The sequence below is a fragment of the Phyllopteryx taeniolatus genome, chromosome 5 (assembly GCF_024500385.1).
Source record: "Phyllopteryx taeniolatus isolate TA_2022b chromosome 5, UOR_Ptae_1.2, whole genome shotgun sequence".
NCBI classification, from domain to species: Eukaryota; Metazoa; Chordata; class Actinopteri; order Syngnathiformes; family Syngnathidae; genus Phyllopteryx; species Phyllopteryx taeniolatus.
Window position 1 is genome coordinate 2595978 of NC_084506.1, and position 25748 is coordinate 2621725.

Sequence of the window (25748 nt, forward strand, 5' to 3'; positions counted from 1 at the left end):
GGCCAAATAGGAAAAGAACCATCAGCACTGTTATGGACGCAAAGTTCAAAGGCCAGCATCTGTGATGGTATGGGGCTGTGTTAGTGCCAATGGCATGGGTAACTTACACATCTGTGAAGGTACCATTAATGCTGAAAGGTACATACAGGTTTTGGAGAAACATATGCTGCCATCCAAGCAACATCTTTTTCATGGACACCCCTGCTTATTTCAGCAAGACAATGCCAAACCACATTCTGCACGTGTTACAACAGCGTGGCTTCCTAGTAAAAGAGTGCAGGTACTAGACTGGCCTGCCTGTAGTCCAGACCTGTCTCCCATTGAAAATGTGTGGCACGTTATGAAGCGTAAAATACGACAACGGAGACCCCGGACTGTTGAACAGCTGAACAGCTTGTACATCAAGCAAGAATGGGAAATAATTCCACCTACAAAGCTTCAATAATTAGTGTCCTCAGTTCCCAAACGTTTATTGACTGTTGTTAAAAGAAAAGGTGATGTAACACAGTGGTAAACATGACCATGTCCCAACTTTTTTGGAACGTGTTGCAGCCATAAAATTCTAAGTTAATGATTATTTAATAAAAAACAATCAAGTTTATCAGTTTGAACATAAACTATCTTGTCTTTGTAGTGTATTCAATTAAATATAGGTTGCACATGATTTCCAAATCATTTTATTCCGTTTTTATTTATGTTTAACACGTCCCAACTTCATTGGAATTGGGGTTGTATCATTTAACCATTTTACACATACTGTAGTTAGCAGTGTCTGGGACATGCGCATAGCTACATCCAATGAAAAAAAATCCTAAAATTGAAGGCATTTCATGGAATTGACTCAATCGTGAACAGTGTGTCACTTCATCCGTCTTTCTGCGCGCATCTCTCTTGATCTCTAGAAAAGGCTCACTCATCAAAGCACTTTACCTTTTCCCATCATACCTGTACCTGAAACCGATTATGCTTCCTAACAAAATGTGCTTTTTTTTAATTTTATTTTATTTTTTTATTTTTTTTTACTGTGTGGAGTTTGCATGTTCTCCCCGTGCCTGCGTGGGTTTTCTCCGGGTACTCCGGTTTCCTCCCACATCCCAAAAACATGCATGAATTGGAGACTCTAAATTGCCCGTAGGCATGACTGTGAGTGCGAATGGTTGTTTGTTCCTATGTGCCCTGTGATTGGCTGGCAACCAGTTCAGGGTGTACCCCGCCTCCTGCCCGATGACAGCTGGGATAGGCTCCAGCACGCCCGCGACCCTAGTGAGGAGAAGCGGCTCAGAAAATGGATGGATGGATGGATTACAATGATGAGTGGTTGTGTCAAGGCTATACACAACCGCTTAATGCAAGTATCGCCATGTTCTACTCTTAATTGTTTTGATTTGACTCGAAAATGGTTTGCTCTATCCATAAGCATTTCCAGCCAATTTTCACCCCCGAAAAGAATCCCACCACACCTAAACCTCTGATCCTAGAATCACCCCTGGCTCGGTGGCAGTGTCCAACAGCGGATGGCTGCTTGCTTCCACTTACAGAAGCCCAGAGTGTAGAAAAGAAGTGAGCACCCATGATAATTTACGCTTTTTCTTGTGCCTCAAGGACACATTGCTAAACACACAGACACACGTACACACAAAAATACCTATCTTGCCAACAACTTTATTGCTACGTCTACTACTGGGGGTGCTGATGGCAATTTGCAGCCAGGCACAGTGACGCACCCATTTGCTATACGGTACAAACAATAAAAAGTCAACAATATCCCCCTTGAAACATATTTGATTTATTATTTATGTATTAGCACGGTTGACAAGTGGTTAGCACATCTGCCTCACAGTTCTGAGGACCAAAGTTCAAATCCAGCCTCGCCTGTGTGGAGTTTGCATGCTCTCCCCGTGCCTGCTTGGGTTTTCTCCGGGTGCTCCGGTTTCCCCCCACATTCCAAAAACATGCACAGTAGGCTGATTGAAGACTCCAAATTGTCCATAGGTGTGAATGTGAGTGGAAATGGTTGTATATATGTGCCCTCCAACTGGCTGGCGACCAGTTCAGGGTGTACCCAGCCTCTTGCCCAGAGTCAGCCGGGATAGTCTCCAGCAAGCTCGCGACCCTAGTGAGGAGAAGCGGTACGGAAAATGGATGGATGGATAATATGTCTTTGACATGGTTATTGAGACTACTTCAAATATTTGCTTGTTTAAGGGGCAGAAAGGGCGTTTATCATATCCAGGAATTTTAGAAAAACTGCTTGCATGGTTGGAAACTCTATAGTCAAGCCAGGTTCCATTAGGTATCTTATCCAGATTCCACATTTGCTAGTCATTTAAACCCCCCTGATAAAATCCAAATGCTTTATGATGGCCAGCATTGTCACCATTTAGGGGATCTGGAAATTGGGTTTTATTTTTAAAAGTAGCATCATTCTCACATTCAGTGTTGAATTACTTGGTCACCATTACATCATGTTGTTTCTTGCTAATGTGCCAGAAGCAAAAGACTCCAGACTGGAGGTCTTTAAAACAACTATGAATCATCAACTGGGGACCACGATGATTTTCATCCTATTTCGGACACAAGTGACTGTTTCACCTCCTTTTTGAAGCATGTGCTGTGTTTTTGGCACAGATGTGCATTTGTCTTTTTCTACTCTGGTTGGCTGGTCAGCTTCAATGATTCCGCAGGTGAGGAGACCGACATAAAGCAATTGTAGCAAAATGAAACGTCTTGACTGTCTTTTGTTTTTCAAAAGATGTCTTGAAGTGCTACCAATGGTGATCATCTGGGATGTTAAGGCTTCGTTCGTGTTTTTGTGTATCATTTCATCTACTATATGTATAGATAAATGATACACATATATTCAACTGATTCTGATTTATCAAAGTGATTGAAGTTACTTATACTTGTTATACTTGCCCTAAATTCCTTTCAATTGTACATTGCAGCCATAAAATTCTAAGTTCATGATTATTTGCTAAAAAACAATCAAATTTATCAGTTTGAACATTACATATCTTGTCTTTGACTTTGACTATTTGTGGTGTGTCAAATAAAGCTTCCAGTTTCGTAATCTGATTTGCTGTGTCTTTGCCCTCCTGCTTCATTAAGTAAACTCCGACAGACAAAATACAAATAAAAATCTTGCAAGTTCAGACACTCGATGATCAGTTTTTGTCAGGCTCCTGCATCAAACTCTTCTTTCATGATCAAACTGAAGCCCCAATATGCAAGTAGAAACAAAAGGAGTAAAAAGAGTGCAACAAAATGGAGCTCAAAGGTCCACCTGCACTGTACTACTGTAGTGTGTCACCATGACCTGCAAATGCTTTAGAGTCAGCAGGCATCCATCATCGTTAGCAGCTGAATGAGTGTGTATGTGTGTGCGTGCGCCCGTGTGTGGTTTGGTGGGTGTGTGTCCCTTATAAAGTTGTGTACGTGCATGACAATGTAGTATAAAGAAGTACTACAACTGCTTGTTTTTTTTTTTTTCGGTGGTCTAGTTTACAGTGTATTGATGTGTATGTGTCATATAGGGTTGGTGGTGAAAGTTAAATTCAAGTATGTCTTGTATCAGGCTGTTCGTGTGTACTGCTCTATCAATAGGGGATACAGAGCGCCATGAGGGAGTAAGGCTGAGGAGGAAGAGATGAGAGGGAGGAAGAGGTGGGAGTCGATGGAAGAGAATGAGATAAAGAGGAACTGGATGGGGCTAAGGAGGAAGAGGAAGCATTGGGGAGTTGAGCACACTTTTAGTTTAGGTCACACAAGCACACACAAGCTGCATGTGTTTTTTTTTGTTTTGTTTTTATGAATGTGTGCGTGCAAGAAACATTAGGCTGCTGTGTGATGAATCGACTTAATGTAGCGTGTCATAGCAAAACGCAAAGATTTGCAATGCAAGAGATGTTTATAAAATTCTGTCTTTACATACTGTAGCTCGGTTTAAATTGGCACTGTGAGGGAGGTATTTACTGAGTATTTTTGGTGTTTGTAGTTTTCTGTGATGTCAAACTGCAATACATCATACTGAGAGATGTTACTAATATTTGAATGACCTTATTTTTGATTGATTAGAGGTAACATTGTTCTTCTGTAATTGTACTGCTTACCTGAAAAACGGTATTGTGGTTGTATTTCGACAGTCAGGAAGGCTTGCATCAGTGTTAATCTGCAAATACATTTTTACCGAAAGGTTCAATCACAGTGGACAGTTAATCATTATGATGGTGACATTCCCAGTTGCACAGATGCGTCTGCATTATTGCAGACAAACAGTTATGTGCAGGTCTAAGACAAGAGCCTTCTATCTGTAAATTTTATCAGAAGATGTCGAAGGTTGTAAATGTGTCTCACAATGAAGGTGTTGTTCTGCTCTTCCACGTGACATGCTTTGATGATAAGCCGTTCAACAGCTGGGTGGTGAACAGAAGACAATTTCGACATTCCTAGGAAAGCATATGTGGGAAGTACTTATATTACTGACTGCATTAATATTTGTTTGTAATCAGTGTGTCCCAAGTCAGCCGACAGCTCTATTTTCGCGACTGGCGTAAATCTGGCACGACACATGGCATAACTCTGCACGGAGGTGGGTTAGACCCAGTGTTGGTCATTTTGGAACCTAAAAGAGAGACAGCCGCGCTGTTGTGGGCCTGATCGCAGTCGACTTCAGTGCTGTCCGATCCTCTCATTCCATTTAAATAAACCTCTCTGATAGTCTTTGACATGGCAGAAGAAGAAACAGATTTGCTCCACTCTGGGGTGGTCGAAGTGTGCAAAGTATGTTTCAATGGAACAGCAGACAAATATCTGCGCCGTGAAGTGGGCACTTGGAAACCCCCCAACCCCGATCGTTCGAGTGGCCTGTCGTGCCGGCCAGTGGGATGATTAGAAAACAGGTGTCAATCTCAAGGACCCGGGGCAGGGGGGGCACCACATCAATTACAAATGTGTGTGTTGTGTGTGTGTGTGTGTGGGGGGGGGGGTAACTGCAACGATTGCCTGCTCATTGCCTGCTGTCGTTTTCATTTCATTCATTACTGTTTTCATTTCATTCATTACTGTAAACAGAGTCGTGTGCAAAGGTTTTAATAACCTTCTCATGAAGCTAGCAAAGCTAATAAATGTTTATCTATCTATCTATCTATCTATCTATCTATCTATCTATCTATCTATCTATCTATCTATCTATCTATCTATCTATCTATCTATCTATCTATCTATCTATCTATCTATCCATCTATCTATCTATCTATCTATCTATCTATCTATCTATCTGTCTGTCTGTCTAAACCCTGTTTATAGCATCGACATATGACGATATGTGCAAACTTAAAAAGCCCAGACTCCATTAAAGAGGATTTGTATAGGAAAACAAACTATCATTAAATTAAAGTGCAATAATTGCATTAGTAATGATTTATCCATGTCCTGTTTGGGACTATCATTTTAAATAGGTGAATTGGTTTGTTTTGCTAGTAAATAATTTTTGCAAATATTATGTCAATCGGGCGGCACGGTGGACGACTGGTTAGAGCGTCAGCCTCACAGTTCTGAGGACCGGGGTTCAATCCCCGGCCCCGCCTGTGTGGAGTTTGCATGTTCTCCCCGTGCCTGCGTGGGTTTTCTCCGGGCACTCCGGTTTCCTCCCACATCCCAAAAACATGCATGAATTGGAGACTCTAAATTGCCCGTAGGTGTGAATGCGAGTGCAAATGGTTGTTTGTTTGTATGTGCCCTGCGATTGGCTGGCAACCAGTTCAGGGTGTACCCCCCCTCCTGCCCGATGACAGCTGGGATAGGCTCCAGCACGCCCGCGACCCTAGTGAGGAGAAGCGGTTCAGAAAATGGATGGATGGATATGTCAATCGAAACGATGGTGTGTCATGATCATGCTGTGCCTCCTCAAAAAATGGTGCAAACAACTCCTGTGCAGGTGTGACCAAATGAAAAAGTTGGTCGCACTAGTGCTTTTAGTGCAAAGGTTAGAGACCTGTCGTTGAAAAAAAAACTGTTATCCTTGACTTCTGATTTTAAAACTAGTTATCTATTAATTTGTTGTGTATATGCAATAATATGATGAAGCAATGAAACATTTAGTCACAACGGCCCTCTGAGGAAAACTCTAACTACAATGTGGGCTGCGACAAAAATGAGTTTGACAACCCTGATTTTTAAAATATGATAATAATAATTTAGAGCGTCAGCCTCACAGTTCTGAGGACCCGGGTTCAATCCCCGGCCCCGCCTGTGTGGAGTTTGCATGTTCTCCCCGTGCCTGCGTGGGTTTTCTCCGGGCACTCCGGTTTCCTCCCACATCCCAAAAACATGCATGAATTGGAGACTCTAAATTGCCCGTAGGCATGACTGTGAGTGCGAATGGTTTCTATGTGCCCTGCGATTGGCTGGCAACCAGTTCAGGGTGTACCCCGCCTCCTGCCCGATGACAGCTGGGATAGGCTCCAGCACGCCCGCGACCCTAGTGAGGAGAAGCGGCTCAGAAAATGGATGGATGGATGGATGATTTCTACAATGATTCAGAGTGTTTGATGCCCGCTGTTCACGTATTTATGAATGGATTACATCTGACAACCACCACACATGTCCGCGGCCGCTTTATACCTACTGACTTAGATGTTGTCTCAGCAGGTGTACGTTTTAACCAACTTTCTGCCACCAAATGTTCACTCTGCTGGGCACATGTCAAAGGACACACCCTCATTGTGCTGGTATGCCCAGCTTGTCGCAGACCAATCTGCCAAATTGGCAAACACGCAGAGCCTTGCACTTGCACAAAAATCAAGTTTTTGCGCTCCGCTGCAGATGCGCCAACTACGAAACTAGAGCCCATAGTCTCTTTAGCATGTCCTGGGTCTTCCCCGGGGCCTCCGGCCTGTGAGACATGCTGATAACCCCTCAGCAGGGAGGCCTGAAGCAGGCATCATAACCTGATGCCCAAGTCACCTCATCTGGCTCTGGTTCTTGATGTAGATGAGCAGCATCTCATCGAAGAGCCCCTTCCAGTTGGCCGAGCTTCACACCTTGTCTTTAATGGAGAGCCCGGACACCTTGCTGTGGAAAAACATTTTGGTTGCTTCTATCCGTGACCTTGTTCTTTAGGTCACGACCCACAGCTCATGACCGTAAGCGAGAGTGGGAAGTTGGATCGGTCAGTAAATTGAAAGCTTTGCCTTTCAGCTCAGCTCTCTTTTTACCACTACAGACCGATGCAGAGTCCACACCACTGCAGATGCCACCTATCTCCCCTTCCAGACTTCCATCACTAGTGAATAAGACAAAATACTTGAATTTCTCCAGTCATCTCATCCCCGACCAGAAGAGGCCACCCCACCCTGAGGACCATAGTGTCAGATTTGGAGGTGCTGATTCTCATCCAAACCACTTTACACTCAGCTATGAAGCGCATCAGCGAGAGGTGAAGATCGCAGCTTGGTGACCAATAGAACCACACGAGCACTGAAGTCCCCCAGCAGAACAAGGGAGTCTCCAGCAGGAGCACTCCCCAGTACCCCCACCAAGGACTCCAAAAATAGGTGGGTACTCTGAGCTGCTGTTTGTTGCATAGGTAACAACAGTCCACCGGGGTGATCCCCAACGTACAGGCACTCGATAGGTGCAAGCCTGGGCACCCTGCCATTGCTATTGAGCCTCACCTCTCGGCCCGGCTTTAGAGGGAGGCCCCCCGGTGACCCACATTCAGACTCGTGAAAACATGTTGTGATCATTTCATTGATAGGAGGTTTCTAAGCTGTGCTTTGTCAGGTCCCTCATACCTTGGACCTGTTTGGAATGACCGACCTTACCAGTGCAATTAAGTTCAATTTAGCTCCTAGGATCATTCAGACACATAAATCACAGTGAGATGTCGGCTCAAGGAAGATGTTTTTGTTAACTTTTTGATATACGTTACCTACACTGTATATTATGATGCTTTTCTATGTGGAATTTACTTTATCCCTGTGGTTGTGTGGGTTTCTTCACAAAGTACCTCAGCCTTCCTCCCACTATACAAAGATTTGATTCAGTGAAAATTTTTAATGAATATGAGTTGTTGAATTGTCTCTCCACAGTATGCTTCATTCTGTAATTGGTCTACCCCAAGACCCTGCAAATGGTTGGATCCTGAAGTACATTAACTTCAGTCAAAGAATTGCAAGAGCTTGCAAAAGTTTCCTGTTGACTACTTCAAGCTAATTTGTTTTCTTCCTTTTCTGTTTAGGGGCTCCACAGAAGGCAGACACTACAGACCCTACAGTCACTCGAATAGTGTGCTGTGTGTCTACTTGACATTACAAGTCATTTTCTCCAAACAGTGATTTTTTCCCCAACTCAAGTCTCATCTCCTCTCTTTGTGTGTTGTCAGTCATGCGGGGGGCTACGACAGTGACCCCAGCGCACCCATGGTGTACAGCTGCAGCACACAATACCGTATACACACGCATGGAGTCTTCAGGGGCATACAGGTATGTCTGTCTGCATTTACTGTAGTCTTTCAACTTCACTTCATTCATGTGTATGCTCAGTGAGAACAAACTCCAGGAACATGGACACTGTAAACGCGACGACGGAATAAGAATTCATGAGAATTCAGTCGAAAAATATACAGGTGCTCCATTACGATTAAAACAGGGTAGTCGACCTGCAACATTAATGTCACTGAACTTTGTACCCAACTATGCTTTATGATGTTTCAATATTTTGACTTTGTGATGAGCTATAAACTCAAATGCTTTGAGATATTTCCCTATTCCGTTTAGAGTAAAGATTGTTGCAGTCTTTTACTTTCTTCATAATTCCCTCTCGAGAATTCCCAATGGTCTCGATTACGACTTTCGTCTCTGTCTATGTGCATCGATGTTGGGCTGTTTTAAACTCGTGCTGAGAGATTGCGCGTTCTAAAAACTCGTGTGGTTCAGTCTAGCTATGAATGATTCAGCTGATTTAGGTCAGCTCTGTGTTGCCCTAAGCGCACAATGATCGCACCTCTAGCAACAGGATTAAATTTGTCATCCCTCCGTATCGATTTTGAGGATCAAGGGAAATTTATTTTCTCAGTGAAACAGAACATGAATGTAAAGTCTACGAATGACCATCTGCCATCTGAATCTCTCTCTGCTACTTTATCCACCCAGCAGACTACAACTGTAGATGCAGCGTTAACCGTAAGTCCCTATTTGGTTCCTTAATCTTATGGAATCTCTAGTGAAAAATAGCATGGGCATCCGCCACCTTCATTCTTGATTCTGTTTATTGCTACTTGAGCTAAAGCAGGTTACTTACTCTCTGAACTTTTTGAAAGTGGCAACAGCCACATAACAGGTCGAGCTAGTGAATTAATCATGGCCAAATGGGACAGTCTTTATTATGCAATTTACAGCATTGGCAAACCACAGAGATAGAAGCATTACAGGAACGACAAGGATGCGTAACTAACTACTCCATCTGGTCTTTGTTTTTTCCTCTGATAAAGACTGCATCGAGCTCTACTGGGCCCTCTGGCAGATCATTGCCCTTTGAAATTCGATTTAAAAAAGAACGAGTGGGCAGGCTATTAGTACTCTTTTCCAATTAGTAGAGATTCATCCAAACCTATAAGTCAACTGAATTCCTCCAACTACCACCACATTTCCCTTACACCAAGAGCCGAAAGAGCCAATTCAGGTGGGCTGCACTTAATTGTCACCCAAGGAATGAAAATGTTGAGTGAGATCGGGGTGCTGTTTTGACTGCAGTGAGCACGGACAGGCGTTTGCTTTGCATGATAAAATAGAAAGCTCCTCAGCAGTTTTGTGTGGTAAAAATGACCTTTTTTTTGTTTGTTTGTTTTTTGTTTTTTTAACCTGTCCTATTCAGCTGCATGGCCATGCAGAATGGTGGATCTGTATGCCTTTTGTGCTGGAACAGGGGAGTTTGAAATACTCCCTATGTTTGTTTTTTAAAATTATTTTGTTAATTATTCTAATGTTTATTGAAAATGCAGCCAGACAAAAAAGTGTTTCAGGGGACAGACAGAGAGACTGAACGGACAAGGGAATTATGGGTGTGAGCCACAGCAGAATGATAGACAGACAGTCTAGCTATTTGACTACAAGTAACATTACAAAGTCGAATCACATTCTTATTTGGGGACGGGGGGGGCACCCAGTGATGAGCGGTGCGGTGGAATGCTTTTTTAGTGTCTAAACACCTGTAAGAACCTGTGAACTGATATCATAATATAACCTGTGTTATTATTAGTGGTCCCACCACAAGCAATTAAAGCCGATAGCATGTCTAGATGCTAGTGAATAAACACCATATCACATGCATGTTAGTCAACTGGTGTAAGGAGTTGCTGTGCCGGTACACGAGGAAGAGATTCTGCAAGGGGGGGCCCAGCCAGCGTGTCCATCCTGTAGGGGAATCAGTTAAGGGGGGGCCACCCAGGACCCAGGGCAGTCCCCGAGCCTAACTGAAGCACCCTGACCAGTCCCCAAAGAAGGGGGCAAGGGGACTGGATAACCAACCCCCACTGATGGGTGTATGATGCATTAAAAGTGGAGAAGTGGCTGGGCAGAGAAGGGAGATCAGCACAGATTTACCAGGACCCAGCCCAGCGTCATCATGTTTCGCGCCAGCCCCCCAGGATACCCTGAATGAGATGCGTAATGTGCCCAATATGCGAAATACGTATGGTGTGAGTAATAAAAATGTGAAGTGTGTGTGAAGTAAGAGGCTAGACACCTGTGGGCCGGGACTGACCGGTTGGAAGACCCTGGAGAAAAGGGGGACAGCCGTTCCCCCCCTAGAGCTCACTCCACCAGCCACCTCACTCTCTTCTGCCACCACCGACCACCACCAAGCGACCAGAACAGGGCACAGGAGGGGGGTGTGCCCAAGGCGGGAGGCACTGACCCCCAACACAGGCTCCGAAGTCAGCTGGGGACCCCACACAACCCGAGCGAGAGAGGAACGATGACCACGGTGGAGCACCCCGATGGAAGAGTACACAGGCCCGGAGAGCAGCAGCACGGCCCCCAATCCCTCCACCCAGAGACCAAGACGAGGGCCCTGGAATGGGACCTCCCCGGCACCCAGGGACTGAGAGCTGATCCGGGACCGGCTCCCCCCAAACGAGGGCAGCATGGAGGAAGATCGAACCCATGAGGAAAAAAGGGAACAGGCCCAGGTCCCCCACAGACCCACACCGCCGATCCAGAGCTAAAATGATAGGAGTTTGAGTACATGGTATGGTATGGACTCCCATGGGCTCACCACCTGTGGGAGGGGCCATAGGGGTCGGGTGCAGTGCGAACTGGGTGGTGGCCGAAGGCGGGTACCTTGGCAATCCAATCCACGGCTACAAACGCTGGCTCTACGGACGTGGAATGTCACCTCTCTGGCAGGGAAGGAGCCCGAGCTGGTGTGTGAGGTCGAGAAGTTCCAACTATATATAGTCAAACTCGCCTCCACGCACAGATTGGGCTCTGGTACCAGTCCTCTTGAGAGGGGTTGGACTCTCTTCCACTCTGGAGTTGCCCACGGTCAGAGGCGCTGAGCAGGTGTAGGTATACTTATTGCTCCCCGGCTTGGCGCCTGTACGTTGGGGTCCACCCCGGTGGACGAGAGGGTAGCCTCCCTCTGCCTTCAGGTGGGGGGGACGGGTCCTGATTGTTGTTTTTGCCTAAGCATCAAACAGCAGTTCAGAGTACCCACCCTTTTTGGAGCCCTGAGAGGGGGTGCTGGAGAGCGCTCCCGCTGTGGACTCCATTGTTCTGCTGGGGGACTTCAAAGCTCATGTGGGCAATGACAGTAAGACCTGGAAGGGCGTGATTGGGAGGAACGCCCCCCCGATCAGAACCCGAGCGGTGTTCTGTCATTGGACTTCTGTGCTCATCACGGATTGTCCATAACGAACACCATGTTCCAGCGTAAGGGTGTCCACACGCGCACTTGGCACCAGGACATCCTAGGTCGCAGTTCGATGATCAACTTTGTGGTCGTGTCATCGGACTTGCGGCTGCATGTCTTTGACACTCGGGTGAAGAGAGGGGCGGAGCTGTCAACTGATCACCACCTACTGGTGAGTTGGCTCAGATGGTGGGGGAAGATGCCGGTCCGACGTGGCAGGCCCAAATGTATTTTGAGGGTCTGCTGGGAGCGTCTGGCGGAATCTCCTGTCAGAAGGAGTTTCAACTCCCACCTCCGACAGAACTTTGCTCATGTTCCGGGGGTGGCGGGGGACATCGAGTCCGAGGGGACCATGTTCGCGCCTCCATTGCTGAGGCGGCCGACCGGAGATGTGGCCGTAAGGTGGTCGGTGCCTGTCGTGGCGGCAATGCCCGAACCTGTTGGTGGACACCAACGGTGAGGGATGCCGTAAAGCTAAAGAATGAGTCCTATTGGGCCTTTTTGGCCTGTGGGACTCTTGAGGCAGCTGATGGATACCGGCCGGCCAAGCGGAATGCAGCTTTGGTGGTCGCTTAAGCAAAAACTCGGGCATGGGAGGAGTTCGGTGAGGCCATGGAGAAAGACTTCCGGACGGCTTCGAGGAAATTCTGGTCCACCATCCAGCGTCTCAGGAGGGGGAAGCAGTGCACCATCAACACTGTGTATAGTGGGGATGGGGCGCTGCTGACCTCGACTCGGGACATTGTGAGCCGGTGGGGAGAATACTTTGAAGACCTCCTCAATTCCATCGACACGCCTTCCCATGAGGGAGCTGTGTCTGGGTTCTCTGAGGCAGGCTCTCCTATCTCTGGGGTTGAGGTCACTGAGGTGGTTAAAAAGCTCCTCGGCGGCAAGGCCCCGGGGGTGGATGAGATTCGGCTCGAGTTCCTCAAGGCTCTGGATGTTGTAGGGCTGTCCTGGTTAACACGCCTCTGCAACATCGCGTGGACATCGGGGACGGTGCCTTTGGATTGGCAGTGGTCCCCCTTTTTAAGAAGGGGTACCGGAGGGTGTGTCCCAACTACAGGGGGATCATACTCCTCAGCCTCCCTGGTAAGGTCTATTCAGGGGTGCTGGAGAGGAGGGTCTGTCGGGAAGTTGAATCTCAGATTCAGGAGGAGCAGTGTGGTTTCCGTCCTGGCCGTGGAACAGTGGACCAGCTCTACACCCTTGGCAGGGTCCTCAAGGGTGCATGGGAGTTCGCCCAACCAGTCTACATGTGTTTTGTGGACTTGGAGAAGGCGTTCGACCGTGTCCCTCGGGGGGTCCTGTTGGGGGTGCTTCGGGAGTATGGGGTACCGAATCCCCTTATACGGGCTGTTTGGTCACTGTACGACCGGTGTCAGAGTTTGGTCCGCATATCCGGCAGTAAGTCGGACTCGTTTCAGGTGAGGGTTGGACTCAGCCAAGGCTGCCCTTTTTCACCGATTCTGTTCTTTTATGGACAGAATTTCTTGGCGCAGCCGAGGTGTAGAGGGGGTCCGGTTTGGTGGCCTCAGTATTGCATCTCTGCTTTTTGCAGATGGCTGCGCCAGATGGTTCTGTTGGCTACATCAAGCCAGGACCTCCAACTCTCACTGGAGCAGTTCGCAGCCGAGTGTGAAGCGGCTGGGATGAGAATCAGCACCTCCAAATCTGAGACTATGGTCCTCAGTCGGAAAAGGGTGGAGTGCCCTCTCCAGGTCGGGGATGAGATCCTTCCCCAAGTGGAGGAGTTCAAATATCTTGGGTTCTTGATCACGAGTTAGGGAAGAATGGAACAGGAGATCGACAAGCGGATCGCTGCAGAGTCTGCAGTGATGCGGACTTTGTGTCGGTCCGTTGTGGTGAAGAAGGAGCTAAGCCCAAAGGCGAAACTCCCTATTTACCCGTCGATCTACATTCCTACCCTCACCTATGGTCATGAGCTGTGGGTCGTGACCGAAAGAACAAGATCCCGGATACAAGCGGCCAAAATGAGTTTCCTCCGTAGGGTGTCGTGGCTCTCCCTTAGAGATAGGGTGAGAAGCTCGGTCATTCGGGAGGATCTCAGAGTAGAGCCCCTGCTTCTCCACATCGAGGAGGAGCCAGATGAGGTGGCTGGGGCATCTGATTCGGATGCCTCCCAAACGCCTCCCTGGTGAGGTGTTCCGGGCACGTCCTACCGGGAGTAGACCCCGGGGACGACCCAGGACACGCTGGAGAGACTACATCCTTCGGTTGGTCTGGGAACGCCTCAGGATCCCCCCGGAAGAGCTGGATGAAGTGGCTGGAGAGAGGGAAGTCTGGGCGTCCCTGCTAAAGCTACTGCCCCCGCGACCCGACCTCGGATAAGCGGTAGAAAATGGATGGAGGGATGGATGGTATGGTATGGTATGGTATGGTATGCACAGGAGTCTTAAAGATGAGAAGATAGGATTTGGTTACATTACATTTCTGTATGACATACTTTCCCAAGCAGACAAGAATCAAGGATCAAGGTTCACCATTTTACTGAAAGGTGACCAGGTTTTCTTTAAGTTATCCATTTGGTTATTACATTTATTCGAGATATTTTCTCGTGTTTTATACTCTATGACAAGCTTTTGCCAATGGTTGATGGCTTGTTTATCTTGCCAGTTTAACAATATTGTTTGTTTTAGTGATTGCTTAAATTACAAGTGCCACTCAAAGACCTGTTTTAATACCTCCACTAATCTGCCTCTGACCCATGCCAAGATCTTGAGGGGAGAACTGGTACTGAATGTTCCTGTCCTGAATTACACTGGCGTTAACTGTTTCCTGAAGAGTTAAGACTTGAATGGTAGATTACGAATTACCTGTCATACTCAGCTGGGTAGGACTGTGTCTGTCTGGTAACCACCTAAAAGAAACAAAAAAATCTGCATCTTTCTCATGGGATTGCTTCGCTGGTTTAAGAGTCACATGCAGACGAACCACGATGAATACTCTTTCATGGTGCATTTTGTGTTTTTGTTTTTGTTGTTATTTTTCATATATGTTCGTTGTGACATGCTCAGCCAAACAATGCTTGACATTTTGTGTTTCTTACCATGTTGGTAACTGCTGGTAATCAAACCAGTATTGGAAGATCAGAGGAATTGGTTGGAGGTCACTGAACAGCCCTTTTTTGTTTGGACTGGAAGAAATTAGGTCTGCCACCTTACAGGTGCGGCAAAATATTTGGGGGACGTGAGACTGTGAAGATGGTGCACTCTCAATCAGTTATTCTGACAGGGTTCCACCAGTTCGACTATTTGTTCCTGACTCAGTCACTGTCTAATTCTCTTTCAGATTTGTTGTTGAGTTGTTTCGTTCGCTGCCTTTTTCTGGTTTTAGTGAAGAATCACAAGTGGGTGTTTGTGGCTTCTTACTTTTTGGTAAACAATGCAAGTAGTCAAACCAAATTCCTGTCAAGACTCCTCTGGCTGATTTCCATTCCTTGATGACCATGAAGGTATAAATCGAAGAGAAATTCAATATAATTCCATGGACACTGAAGATGGCTGAGGTTCTGTTGTTTGGAGTAGTCAACATTACCTCCTTTTGGATGTTCTCGCAGTTGTGCCCACATTTTATCACATGATTTGGGAAGGAACTCTGCTCCATCATGTTACCACCGTGTTAGCATCTTCCTAACTCAAAATCAGTATATAGATCATTAGCACCACAGTCTTGAAACTGGATTTAAACGCATGGGCTCCCACAACCTGGCATTGTGCAACCAGAATGGGCTGAGCTGAACTTTCTCTCCTGTTTGTTTTTCACTATTCAAACTTTGTTCCTGTGGTGCCTTTGTAAAATAGTAAAATCTGTGTTGTGCTTTTCACAACAGGCATAACTGCTAAAAATGACATTGCCACATTAACTTGTTTTTTTGTTTTTGTTTTTTTACGATGACTGAATCAGATGAGTTTCAGGGTTTAAGGCAATGAATCAAAGTTAACTATCATTCTGCATGCTTGAAGGTCAGATGTGGATGTGAAAATTTCAACAGGGGAAAGCATTTTAGAGGCATAAAAGGGAATTAGGAAGGAAATGTTACAAATGTAACATTTACAGGTTTGACAAAGGAAATAGTTGCCATTCCTTGAAACGACATATAAAGACAAGATCTTGCTTTGTTCTCCAGATGAGCAAAGATTAAGGGTTTTGTTCAACTAGTCTTGTGTTTTTGTGTGTCTTGTGATTTCCCGTGGCTCTCCTCCACAGGGCAACTGCAGTGAGTTCCAGGGTTCTAATGGGGCGCTCAGGGAGGGGCGCCTGTCTGAAAGGCGTGACTAACAGCTCCCGATGGGCTGCAGTCAAATCAGGGTCACCTTACAGCTAATTATTATCTAATGAAACTAAATAAAGAATATGACCATTTTATTGTAATGATCCCAGGAGAGCAAGGCTGATTAAATTACATGATTAGTCTTCTAAACTGAATGGATTAAATAATATACATCATATTGTCTATAACATTTTACAGGTACTGTATGAGATATTTAATTTGCTTAAGCAGTTTGTGTGTGTGTGTGTGTGTGTGTGTGCGTGTTTGCAGGATGTAAGGCGGGTGCCCAGCATTGCTCCAGCAATTGTTCGATCAGAGAGCAGCGAGAAGCGTCCATTCATGTGTCCACACCCCGGTTGCAACAAGCGCTACTTCAAGCTGTCTCATCTGCAGATGCATGGCCGCAAACACACAGGTGAAAGCCACAGTTCTCACAGGAACTATTTCTTTTGTTCCTTTTTTAGTCAGTTTTATCAGTAGTGCCTCCCACACACATACTTAACTTTATTAAAGCAGAATAGCTCACAGTGAAATGCACGCAAGATCAAACTACTACAGTGCTCGCCATTGAATCTTATGAATTAGAGGGAGTAAAGGAGATGAGAGAGTATGAGAATATTACCGTCTTTATCATTGATTGTTTTCGTTAATATTTTATACTTCAAAGTAGCAAAAAGCCACACTGAAAATGATTAGCTCAACTTTATAATTGTTTTCGTTAATATTTTTATACTTCAAAGTAGTAAAAAGACGGCAGAAAATGATTAGCACAACTTGAAAACTATGAGTTTAAATGGTAAACAAGTACATTAAATTATGGGCCTGGTTTGTGTTTGTATTACATTCCTAAAACACATTTGCCATCAAAAATCATACTGTATTTTTGCATTAAACATTGTCTATTAAGTACTGATATACAGTCGTGCTCACCATTATTGGCACCCTTTCATTTTTTGCATAACCTGTATAATATCTTCAGAAATAAATGGAAATGTACTAAACTTATATCATCAGGATATTTTAATTGGAGGTTCAAAGTTATTGAACAAAGAAATTTATTTATTTATTTATTTATTTATTTATTATTTTTTTATTATTTATTATGAGACCGCATGATTATTGCACAGGTGTGCCTTAGGCTGGCCACAATAAAAGGCCACTCTGAAATGTACAGTTTTGCTTTATTGTGGTGGTCTGTGGGGGGGTCAGAAAATCAGTCAGTATCTGGTGTAACCACCATTTTCCTCACGCAGTGTAACACATCTCCTTCGCATGGAGTTGATCAGGTTGTTGATTGGGGCCTGTGGAATGTTGGTCCACTCCTCTTGAATGGCTGTGCGAAGTTGCTGGTTATTGGCAGGATCTGGAACACGCTGTCGTATATGCCGATCCAGAGCATCCCAAACATGCTCAATGGGTTACATGTCCGGGGAGTATGCTGGCAATGCAAGGGTTAGGAATTGTGTACAGATCCTTGCAACATGGGGCATTATCATGCTGCAACATGAGGTGATGGTCGTGGATAAATAGCACAACAATGGGCCTCAGGATCTCGTCACGGCATCTCTGTGCTTTCAAAATGCCATCGATAAAATGCATTTGTGTTCGTTGCCCATAACATACGCCTGCCCATACCATAACCCCACTGCCACCATGGGCCACTCGATCCTCAACGTAGACATCAACAAACCACTGACCCACACGACGCCACACACGCTGTCTGCCATCTGCCCTGAACAGTGAAAACCTGGATTCATCCGTGAAGACAACACCTCTCCAACGTGCCAGACGCCGTCGAATGTGAGCATTCGCCCACTCAAGTCTGTTACGACGACGAACTGCAGTCAGGTCGAGACCCTGATGAGGACGACGAGCATGCAGATGAGCTTCCCTGAGACGGTTTCTGACAGTTTGTGCAGAAATTCTTTGGTTATGCAAACTGATTGTTGCAACAGCTGTCCGAAGTGGCTGGTCTCTGACGATCTTGGAGGTGAACATCCTGGATGTGGAGGTCCTGGGTGGTATGGTTACACGTGGTCTGCGGTTGTGAGGCCGGCTGGATGTAGTGCAAAATGGTCTGAAACGCCTTTGGAGACGGTTTATGGTAGAGAAATGAACATACAGTTCACGGGCAACAGTTCTGGTGGACATTCCTGCAGTCAGCATGCCAATTGCACGCTCCCTCAGAACTTGCGACATCTGTGGCATTGTGCTGTGTGATAAAACTGCACATTTCAAAGTGGCCTTTTATTGTGGCCAGCCTAAGGCACCTGTGCAATAATCATAATGCTGTCTCATCAGCATCTTGATATGCCACACCTGTGAGGTGGGATGGATTATCTCTGACAAAGGAGAAATACTCACTGACGCAGATTTAGACAGATTTGTGAACAATATTTAAGGGAAATGGCCTTTTGTGTCTGTAGAAAAGGTTTCAGATCTTGGAGTACAGCTCACGAAAAATGAGAGCAAAAACAAAAGTGTTGCGTTTATAGTTTTGTTCCGTGTATGTACTGTATATGTGTGTAAAATAAAACTACCTAAACATTGATAATGTTTGACATGAGCATTTAGATAATGCTTTAATGTAGAAACTAGACAACAGGACTGCGTAAATGCTCTCGGCCAGCAATTTCAGCACATAAGAGACTGTACTTAATGGTAATTTATATCTTATTCTAATTGTGATTACATTAGCAGGTTTTTTTTCAGTAATAAAACTGTATACTGACTTTTGAACCCCTCTGTACTGTGTATATAGACAGACAATGGAAATTTGTGTTCTGTGTTACTGTATCTTTATTCAATAGCCTCTCTTTGTCTGTGTCCAGGGGAGAAACCGTACCACTGTGATGTTGCAGAATGTGGTAGGGGCTTCTCTCGCTCTGACCAGCTCAAAAGACACCAAAGGAGGCACACAGGTTTGATTATTGCCTGACTTTTAATTCTGTAGTTCACTTGTTCCTTCTCTCTGCTCGCTCCATTTGCTCCAACCTGCTTGTTTGCATGACTGCCATGATATGTAAATCGCACGATTTTATGTAAGTGGCGACTTTGGATCAGACATGTCCAAACGCCCACCATATCTGTCCTGCAGCTCGTTTTTTACCAACTTGCATCATGTTCCCGAAAAATACAGTTTTATATTGCCCCATTAAGCTTGTGCTTTTCTACTTTTGTACTTCTTACTTTTGACACTGGGTGGCGCTATTCTAACAAGGCGGCAGCAAAAGTATTGAGTGTGGCATCACTACCTGCGCATACCAAGCAAGTAAGAATGATCCAGACTTGCTGGGGGAAAAGTAAGCTACCAACGTGCAAGGCTCTTATTGCAATAATTAAAGTCCTACATGTTTGAAGACACGAGCAGAAAAAAAAAAGACTCCAACATAACTTCCATAACACGGATGAATAACAATAATTGTGGACGAATAAATGTCCTAGTTCATTTGCAATTGGTATTTAACCATTCTTCTTCCATCCATCCATCCATTATCTGTACCGCTTATCCTCACTAGCCTATCCCAGCTATCTTTGGGCGAGAGGCGGGCTACACCGTGAACTGGTCGCAGCCAATCGCAAGGCACATAGAAACAAACAACCATTCGCACTCACATTCACACCTACGGGCAATTTAGAGTTGCCAATTAACCTAGCGTGCATGTTTTGAGGATGTGGGAGGAAACCGCAGTACCCGGACTAAACCCACGCAGGCACGGGGAGAACATGCAAACACCACACAGGCGGGGCCGGGGATCGAACCCCGGTCCTCAGAACTGTGAGGCAGATGTGCTAACCAGTCGATCACCGTGCCGCCCCATTTTTCTTGATGATGTTCACATTATTATTATTATTATTTTTATTGTGTTGCTTTCTTTGGAGGGGGGGTGTCAGTGGCCCCAGGCACCAAGTTAGGTGGTGGGAATTCAATGAGAGTGTGAATGGAAGAAACTCCGCGAGCACAACGTTGCAAATAACTGGCTCTGCTTTGGATTGGCTTTCCTGCAAGCCTCTGCTCTACTTTACTTTTCTGTCTCCCTCTCTCTCTCTGTGTGTGTGTGTGTGTGTGTGATGAATATTTCCCTCGTGTGTATGAACCTTCCGTCTGTGTGCATGCAAACGTGTGTACATGTGTTTAGGTGTTAAACCCTTCGAATGCGAGACGTGTCAGAGAAAGTTCTCTCGGTCTGACCACCTTAAGACACACACCCGGACTCATACAGGTAAAACAAGTGCGTAAACTTTTATTTTTTCTTTTATATCCCATCCATGTTCATGTTTACAGTATGGAATAAGATATTATTCAAATACAACAGATACGTAACGTGCCTAAAACATGGATACATTGCAACAATGTTCAAATAATTCTTTCCTTTTCTAACGCAACTCTTTTTTTTTCCACATACTCGTCTCCCGCTCACCTCTCAGGCGAGAAGCCGTTCAACTGTCGTTGGCCAAACTGTCAGAAGAAGTTTGCCCGCAGTGACGAGTTGGTGCGGCACCACAACATGCACCAGAGGAACCTCACCAAGCTCCAACTGGCCATCTGAGTGTTCACTCACGGGAGGGAGTTTGACACATTGTTTGTTTATTCTTTTCTTCATCAAAACCGATGCAGCAGATACCAAAAAGGTTTTCCAAGGACATTTCATTCTTTTTCTGTCACGAATACGTCCTATCATGAAATTCATGAACGCATTCCTTTCGGGGGTTAACGTAACTTTCGTGCTCTATACTGAAGGTTGAAATGATTAGCTTCAGCCCTATCTGAACGTGACTCACTCTGAGCAATTAATCAGATTTCACCGAAAAACCTCGTGAGCCATAAAAGCACACTTTTCATATGAGTACTCCCCAAGAACATTCAACATGATTTAACGATCCTGGAAAAAGTTGTGACCTAAAGAAATCATTTAAGCCTGAACAAGCAGATTTCCATCATCTAATCTATAGGGCCCAATACAGCGGTTAACTAAATAACTCACATTATGCCACACTTTTGTTGAACTGGTGCGCTACGGCAGTGGCACAGAAGTGTACTGTGCTGCTGCTGAATTGTAAAATATTAATTGTGTGTCACGCATTGAAAATGAAGAGCTTATTCAATTGATTCAACCCAAACGATTAGTTGATCAATGCATTTCGTTTGAAGATTTCGGTGGGAACAGTTTTACGTTGAATTGGGAGCAGTAATGAGCAGAAGTAGCAAATCATTATCACAACCTGTTTCGTATGTGTATTTTTTTGCATGGCAAAATGATCATATAGAATTGATTCTGTGGTAACCACAAGGTGATGGTTAAGTCTCTTCAAAATCTTTTATCACACTTTTCTATCCTCTTCACAAGTGATGTCAAAGGTCAAGAGATACAATAAATACTACATGCCCCTACAATTCAGTGTCAACAACGCTGTGGTAATGATCTCCTTTTAAAAGTACTAATTTATTTTTATTTCATGGATTGATTCACTGGAACAAGTTTAAGGGAGAGAAGATACGCTCTTACCTTTTTTAATGCTGTAAAAAAACAAAAACAAAAAACAAAAAAAACATGTTTATAAAAAAATTTAGAGGATAATTTGCATCTGACTGGCAGGCGGTATTTTGATGTTTTGTCTGGATTGCACAACGTAAAAACAAAAATATTTTGTGTGTAGTCGTTTTGTGATGTTTTTACTTTGTTTTTTGTTTTTTTAATCCAGCTCTCTTCCGGCAACAGTACATTGCTTGAGTCTAGTCTCTTGTGTGTAGGGGTGTAAATATTATTGGACTTGGCCTTTGTTTTACACACTGCATGTTCTCCAATATGTCTGTTGGGTCACACTGGCTCTGTGACCAGGACATGGTCAAGATGTAAATAATTCTGCTTCGCCATGGGAACTGAGCTTTCCATGGGGGAAACTTGTGACAACAATTTTTTTTTGGGGGGAGAGGGGGGGCGCTGTCTTTGAACGTATCCTGGAACTATTTTTGTTTCTTCCTTGACATGTAAAAACAATTAAGCTGTAAAAAGTAAATGCCAGTGAAATATTATACACATAAGGATGAGCTCTCTATGTAAATGTTTTATATTGGCTTGTATACACTCGGGCAGTTTGTCTCTGGTGTCCTTATTTATTCATTTTTAAGTCATTCTGTACTTGGAATTAATGAAATCCATGTCGTTAACTTGTCTTCATACACATAAACTAATGTGCACAAACGCAAATTGCTGTACAGCTCCACTGTCACACTCTTTAATTCTGTCCGTCGGACAACATTTACATTAAGGTTCTTTTTCAGTCTAATGTACTTGAACCCGCCACTACATTAGGTAATCGACCTTTGCAAAGATAACACAGTTTTGATTGGCACAGCCAGATCAACGTTATATTTAACGCATGATTGTCGTGGCGTGGAAGTCAAATAAATTACATTATACAGGAGCAGTTAACAATATTTCATCCCTGTAGAAACATGTCAATATGATGCAGTGTACTTCTGTACCACAGCCAACCACCATCACAATGACAAATATATGTAATTAAAAAATAATAATAATTGAGTATCTGTATTTATGGTATCCCAATGAACTGTGTGGGTGTACCTAATCGTGTCCAGTGAGTGTTCTCTTTGTGGCTACCCTGAATTTTTGTTTTTTTTGCCTGAAAATATTGTCAGATAAATTATCACACACACACATACATAGTGCAGTACAGTACAGTACAGTACCAACCACTCTCCTCTTTATCTCTGGCCAGATTCTTCATTGCATTCTTTGACTCCCCATTGGGTGAAAAGGGCTGATAAAATGGAACATGTTTTCTTTCAGTGTCTCAACCCTTTCACTCCCCATGTATTCCTTCCTCTCCTCTACCCTCTCTGTCCTTGCTTGTACATCATTTCATTTTCATTTGCGATAGTGTTATAAATGCATGACACCAAGTTTCACAATAGTCATGAGATATTTGCACGTTTTACAAAGAAAGTCACAGAGCAGGAAAAGAGACAGAGATCGATGGAGCAAGGTGAGATGGATAAAGACATACCCGGCAATGTTTCTTTTGTGAACTTTTATCGTAAGTTTAGCCAAAGTGTTAGTGTAAATCAGACATGTCCAATTCCCTCAGTGGAATTCCCCTGAAACTCCCCAGGGCCTTTGTGCTATATCTCAGCTGTCGGACAAAGGCCTCTATCTCCCATCTCTCGCTGCATCGTGCGTGTGTTTATGTGCGCGCGTCACTGTTTCATCTTGGTCCAGTGTCGGAGCGCAGGGCTTTTGAAGCCAGGGTAGCTGCTCAGTGTAACTGTGACTTTGACCACTTTCACATCCAGTTCCCTCAATTGTGGGGGGAGATATGTAAGGAAAAAGAAAAAAGAAAAAAAAATGAATGAAATCTTTGGGAATATACTCTTTAGAGAGAGAATTGCTAAATCATACTTTTCAAGACTAATTTTAATGTAATATTTGGGGATTTTTCGTCTTCTTTTTTAACCGTGTGTTTGCTACTGGTATAGTAGAGGTCAGGTCATGGAAGCAAAGGGCTTTGTTCATCGTTAAGTTTATATATAGTAGGAGTTTTCTTGGGCATTAAATCTTTAAAAAAAAAAGAGTTTATAAATGACACTCATCACCCTTTTCCACATTTAAATACTTCAATGTTGTCTTTTATATATCTGACTTCCTATAATATTAGTAGTTTCTCAACTCAACGTTTGTTTTTTTTTTGTTTGTTTTTTTCAATCTTTAGATTGCGAGGTTAGGTTATGATTACAAGCTCTGTAAATATTTTCGGCATCCATCCATCCCATTTTCTCGTCCTCATTGGGGTCACGGCCCGAGTGGGATAGACTCTATTGCAGCTGACTTTGGGTGAGAGGCAGGGAACACCCCGGATTGGTAGCCAGGGTGCATAAAAACAAACCACTCACGTCTATGACACTAGTCATATCCATTTGCCCCTATTTCCCCCCCCCATTATTATAAATTGAATTCCCGTTGTGGATCTCAGCGAGAAAATATCACACGTCAGTTTTTGGGCTGAAACACTTTGGGTGGGGCACAACTCAGCGCATCCAAACCACTTTTGGAAATGAATGCTCGTATGGTTTGACTGAGCAAAGTTCAACAATAAAGTATATCCCGTATCTATACTATACAATATCAAAATTCTGTTTTGGAATAATAGCAGTCACAGGAACTCCACTATTGTGTGTATATCTATGTTTTTGTTCAGAATAAATGTTTTATCAGGTTAGTTGCACCAGGTCATGAAATAATTCCGGTAAAAATATTTATGGGACATTTAGGTACATACTGTAGTTGACTAAGTTTGGTTTTATGCACACATAATGATACCTCACACACTTAAAAGAGGATTTTTAAGGGTACAAAACAAAACACGTGCAAAACATTTGGAATGCAAGATGAGCAATAATAGAGGGCAAACTCAAGAGGATGAAAACTAATATTAGCAGAATTGTCAGGGCAACCAACACACACACATACACACACCCTCCTTCACTTGTTGATTCAGAGTTGCTTTATCATAAAACTCTGAAAATGACAAAAACACACAAAAGCATCCAGTAAAAGGACATTAAGGCAACACTTTCATTCACTATCAATATAAAACAACATTTAAAAAAAAAAAAAAAGTAGTCTGCCAGTTAATTGTTTTTCCTTTAAAAAAAATAAAAATAAATGATTGTCTGCCAGTTAATTGTTTCTCCTTTAAAAAAAAAAAAAGTACTGTCTGCCAGTTAATTGTTTTTCCTTTCTGGTCTGATGTTGTGAGGCTTATATTTTATTACCATAAGACACAAACTGATAATGCACTGAAATATTCCTGAAGACTAATTGCCCATATATGACAGTCACCTTCTTTTGCTGAGTAAAGCATAATAACAAAAAACTATCAAATGAATGTGACAACAAATAATTTGAAAAACAACGTGAGTATTGAATGTCAAATCATGTTTGCGACAAGGAAATTATGATATTTTTGAAAGGTATACATTTTCAGTTAAATGTCATAGATTTGAAATACACAAAAAAAAAAAAATTACCAATAAAGCCACCATATGAGTTCCAACGCATCTCTTGTGTCAGCTGTTTACTGATTACACAATTTCCTAATTTCTTATGTAAGCATTTTTACTTTTGAAATATGAGCAAGATTTGTTGAGGCTGTGCTGAATGCAATAGACTCGAATGTTAGCACTTTTCTTTTTTTTTTTTACAGTTAGTATATATCCAAAAATCCCAAGCGAGAGATCATTTCAGCTCAGTCATTTAGTGTCTACCGCCACCGTGTGGTTCAGATGAGCTTTGCTCATGGCATACAATATTAAAAAAAAAAAAAAAAAAAAAATGGGAAGACTGCCAGATTCTTTTTTTTTTTTTTACAAACCACCATTATCACTCACATTGTCACCTATGGACAATTTCGAGTTTTCCATCCACCGACAATACATTTTTCTTAACACAGGAAAAGATGCATGCATGCTGAGCAAAGTAGGTTAACTTTGCACTGGGTCGCATTTTCAGTAGGCCTACACGAA

The 25748-nt window shown here is 43.8% G+C and overlaps 1 protein-coding gene across 3 annotated transcripts in view; it reads left to right on the top strand.

Annotated features, from left to right (window-relative positions):
* The window catches only part of wt1a (WT1 transcription factor a), a 41114-nt gene extending 15831 nt beyond the window's left edge, over nucleotides 1-25283 (top strand). For 2 of the 3 annotated variants that reach the window (XM_061773911.1, XM_061773913.1), the window contains exons 4-8: nucleotides 8384-8483; nucleotides 16475-16619; nucleotides 19036-19125; nucleotides 20344-20436; nucleotides 20633-25283. In XM_061773911.1, the coding sequence (XP_061629895.1) occupies nucleotides 8384-8483; nucleotides 16475-16619; nucleotides 19036-19125; nucleotides 20344-20436; nucleotides 20633-20754 (550 nt within the window). In that variant the 3' untranslated portion in view covers nucleotides 20755-25283. The remainder of the gene's footprint in view (nucleotides 1-8383; nucleotides 8484-16474; nucleotides 16620-19035; nucleotides 19126-20343; nucleotides 20437-20632) is intronic. The other variant, XM_061773912.1, reaches the window with a different exon arrangement.
* Nucleotides 25284-25748: the final 465 nt, after the last annotated feature.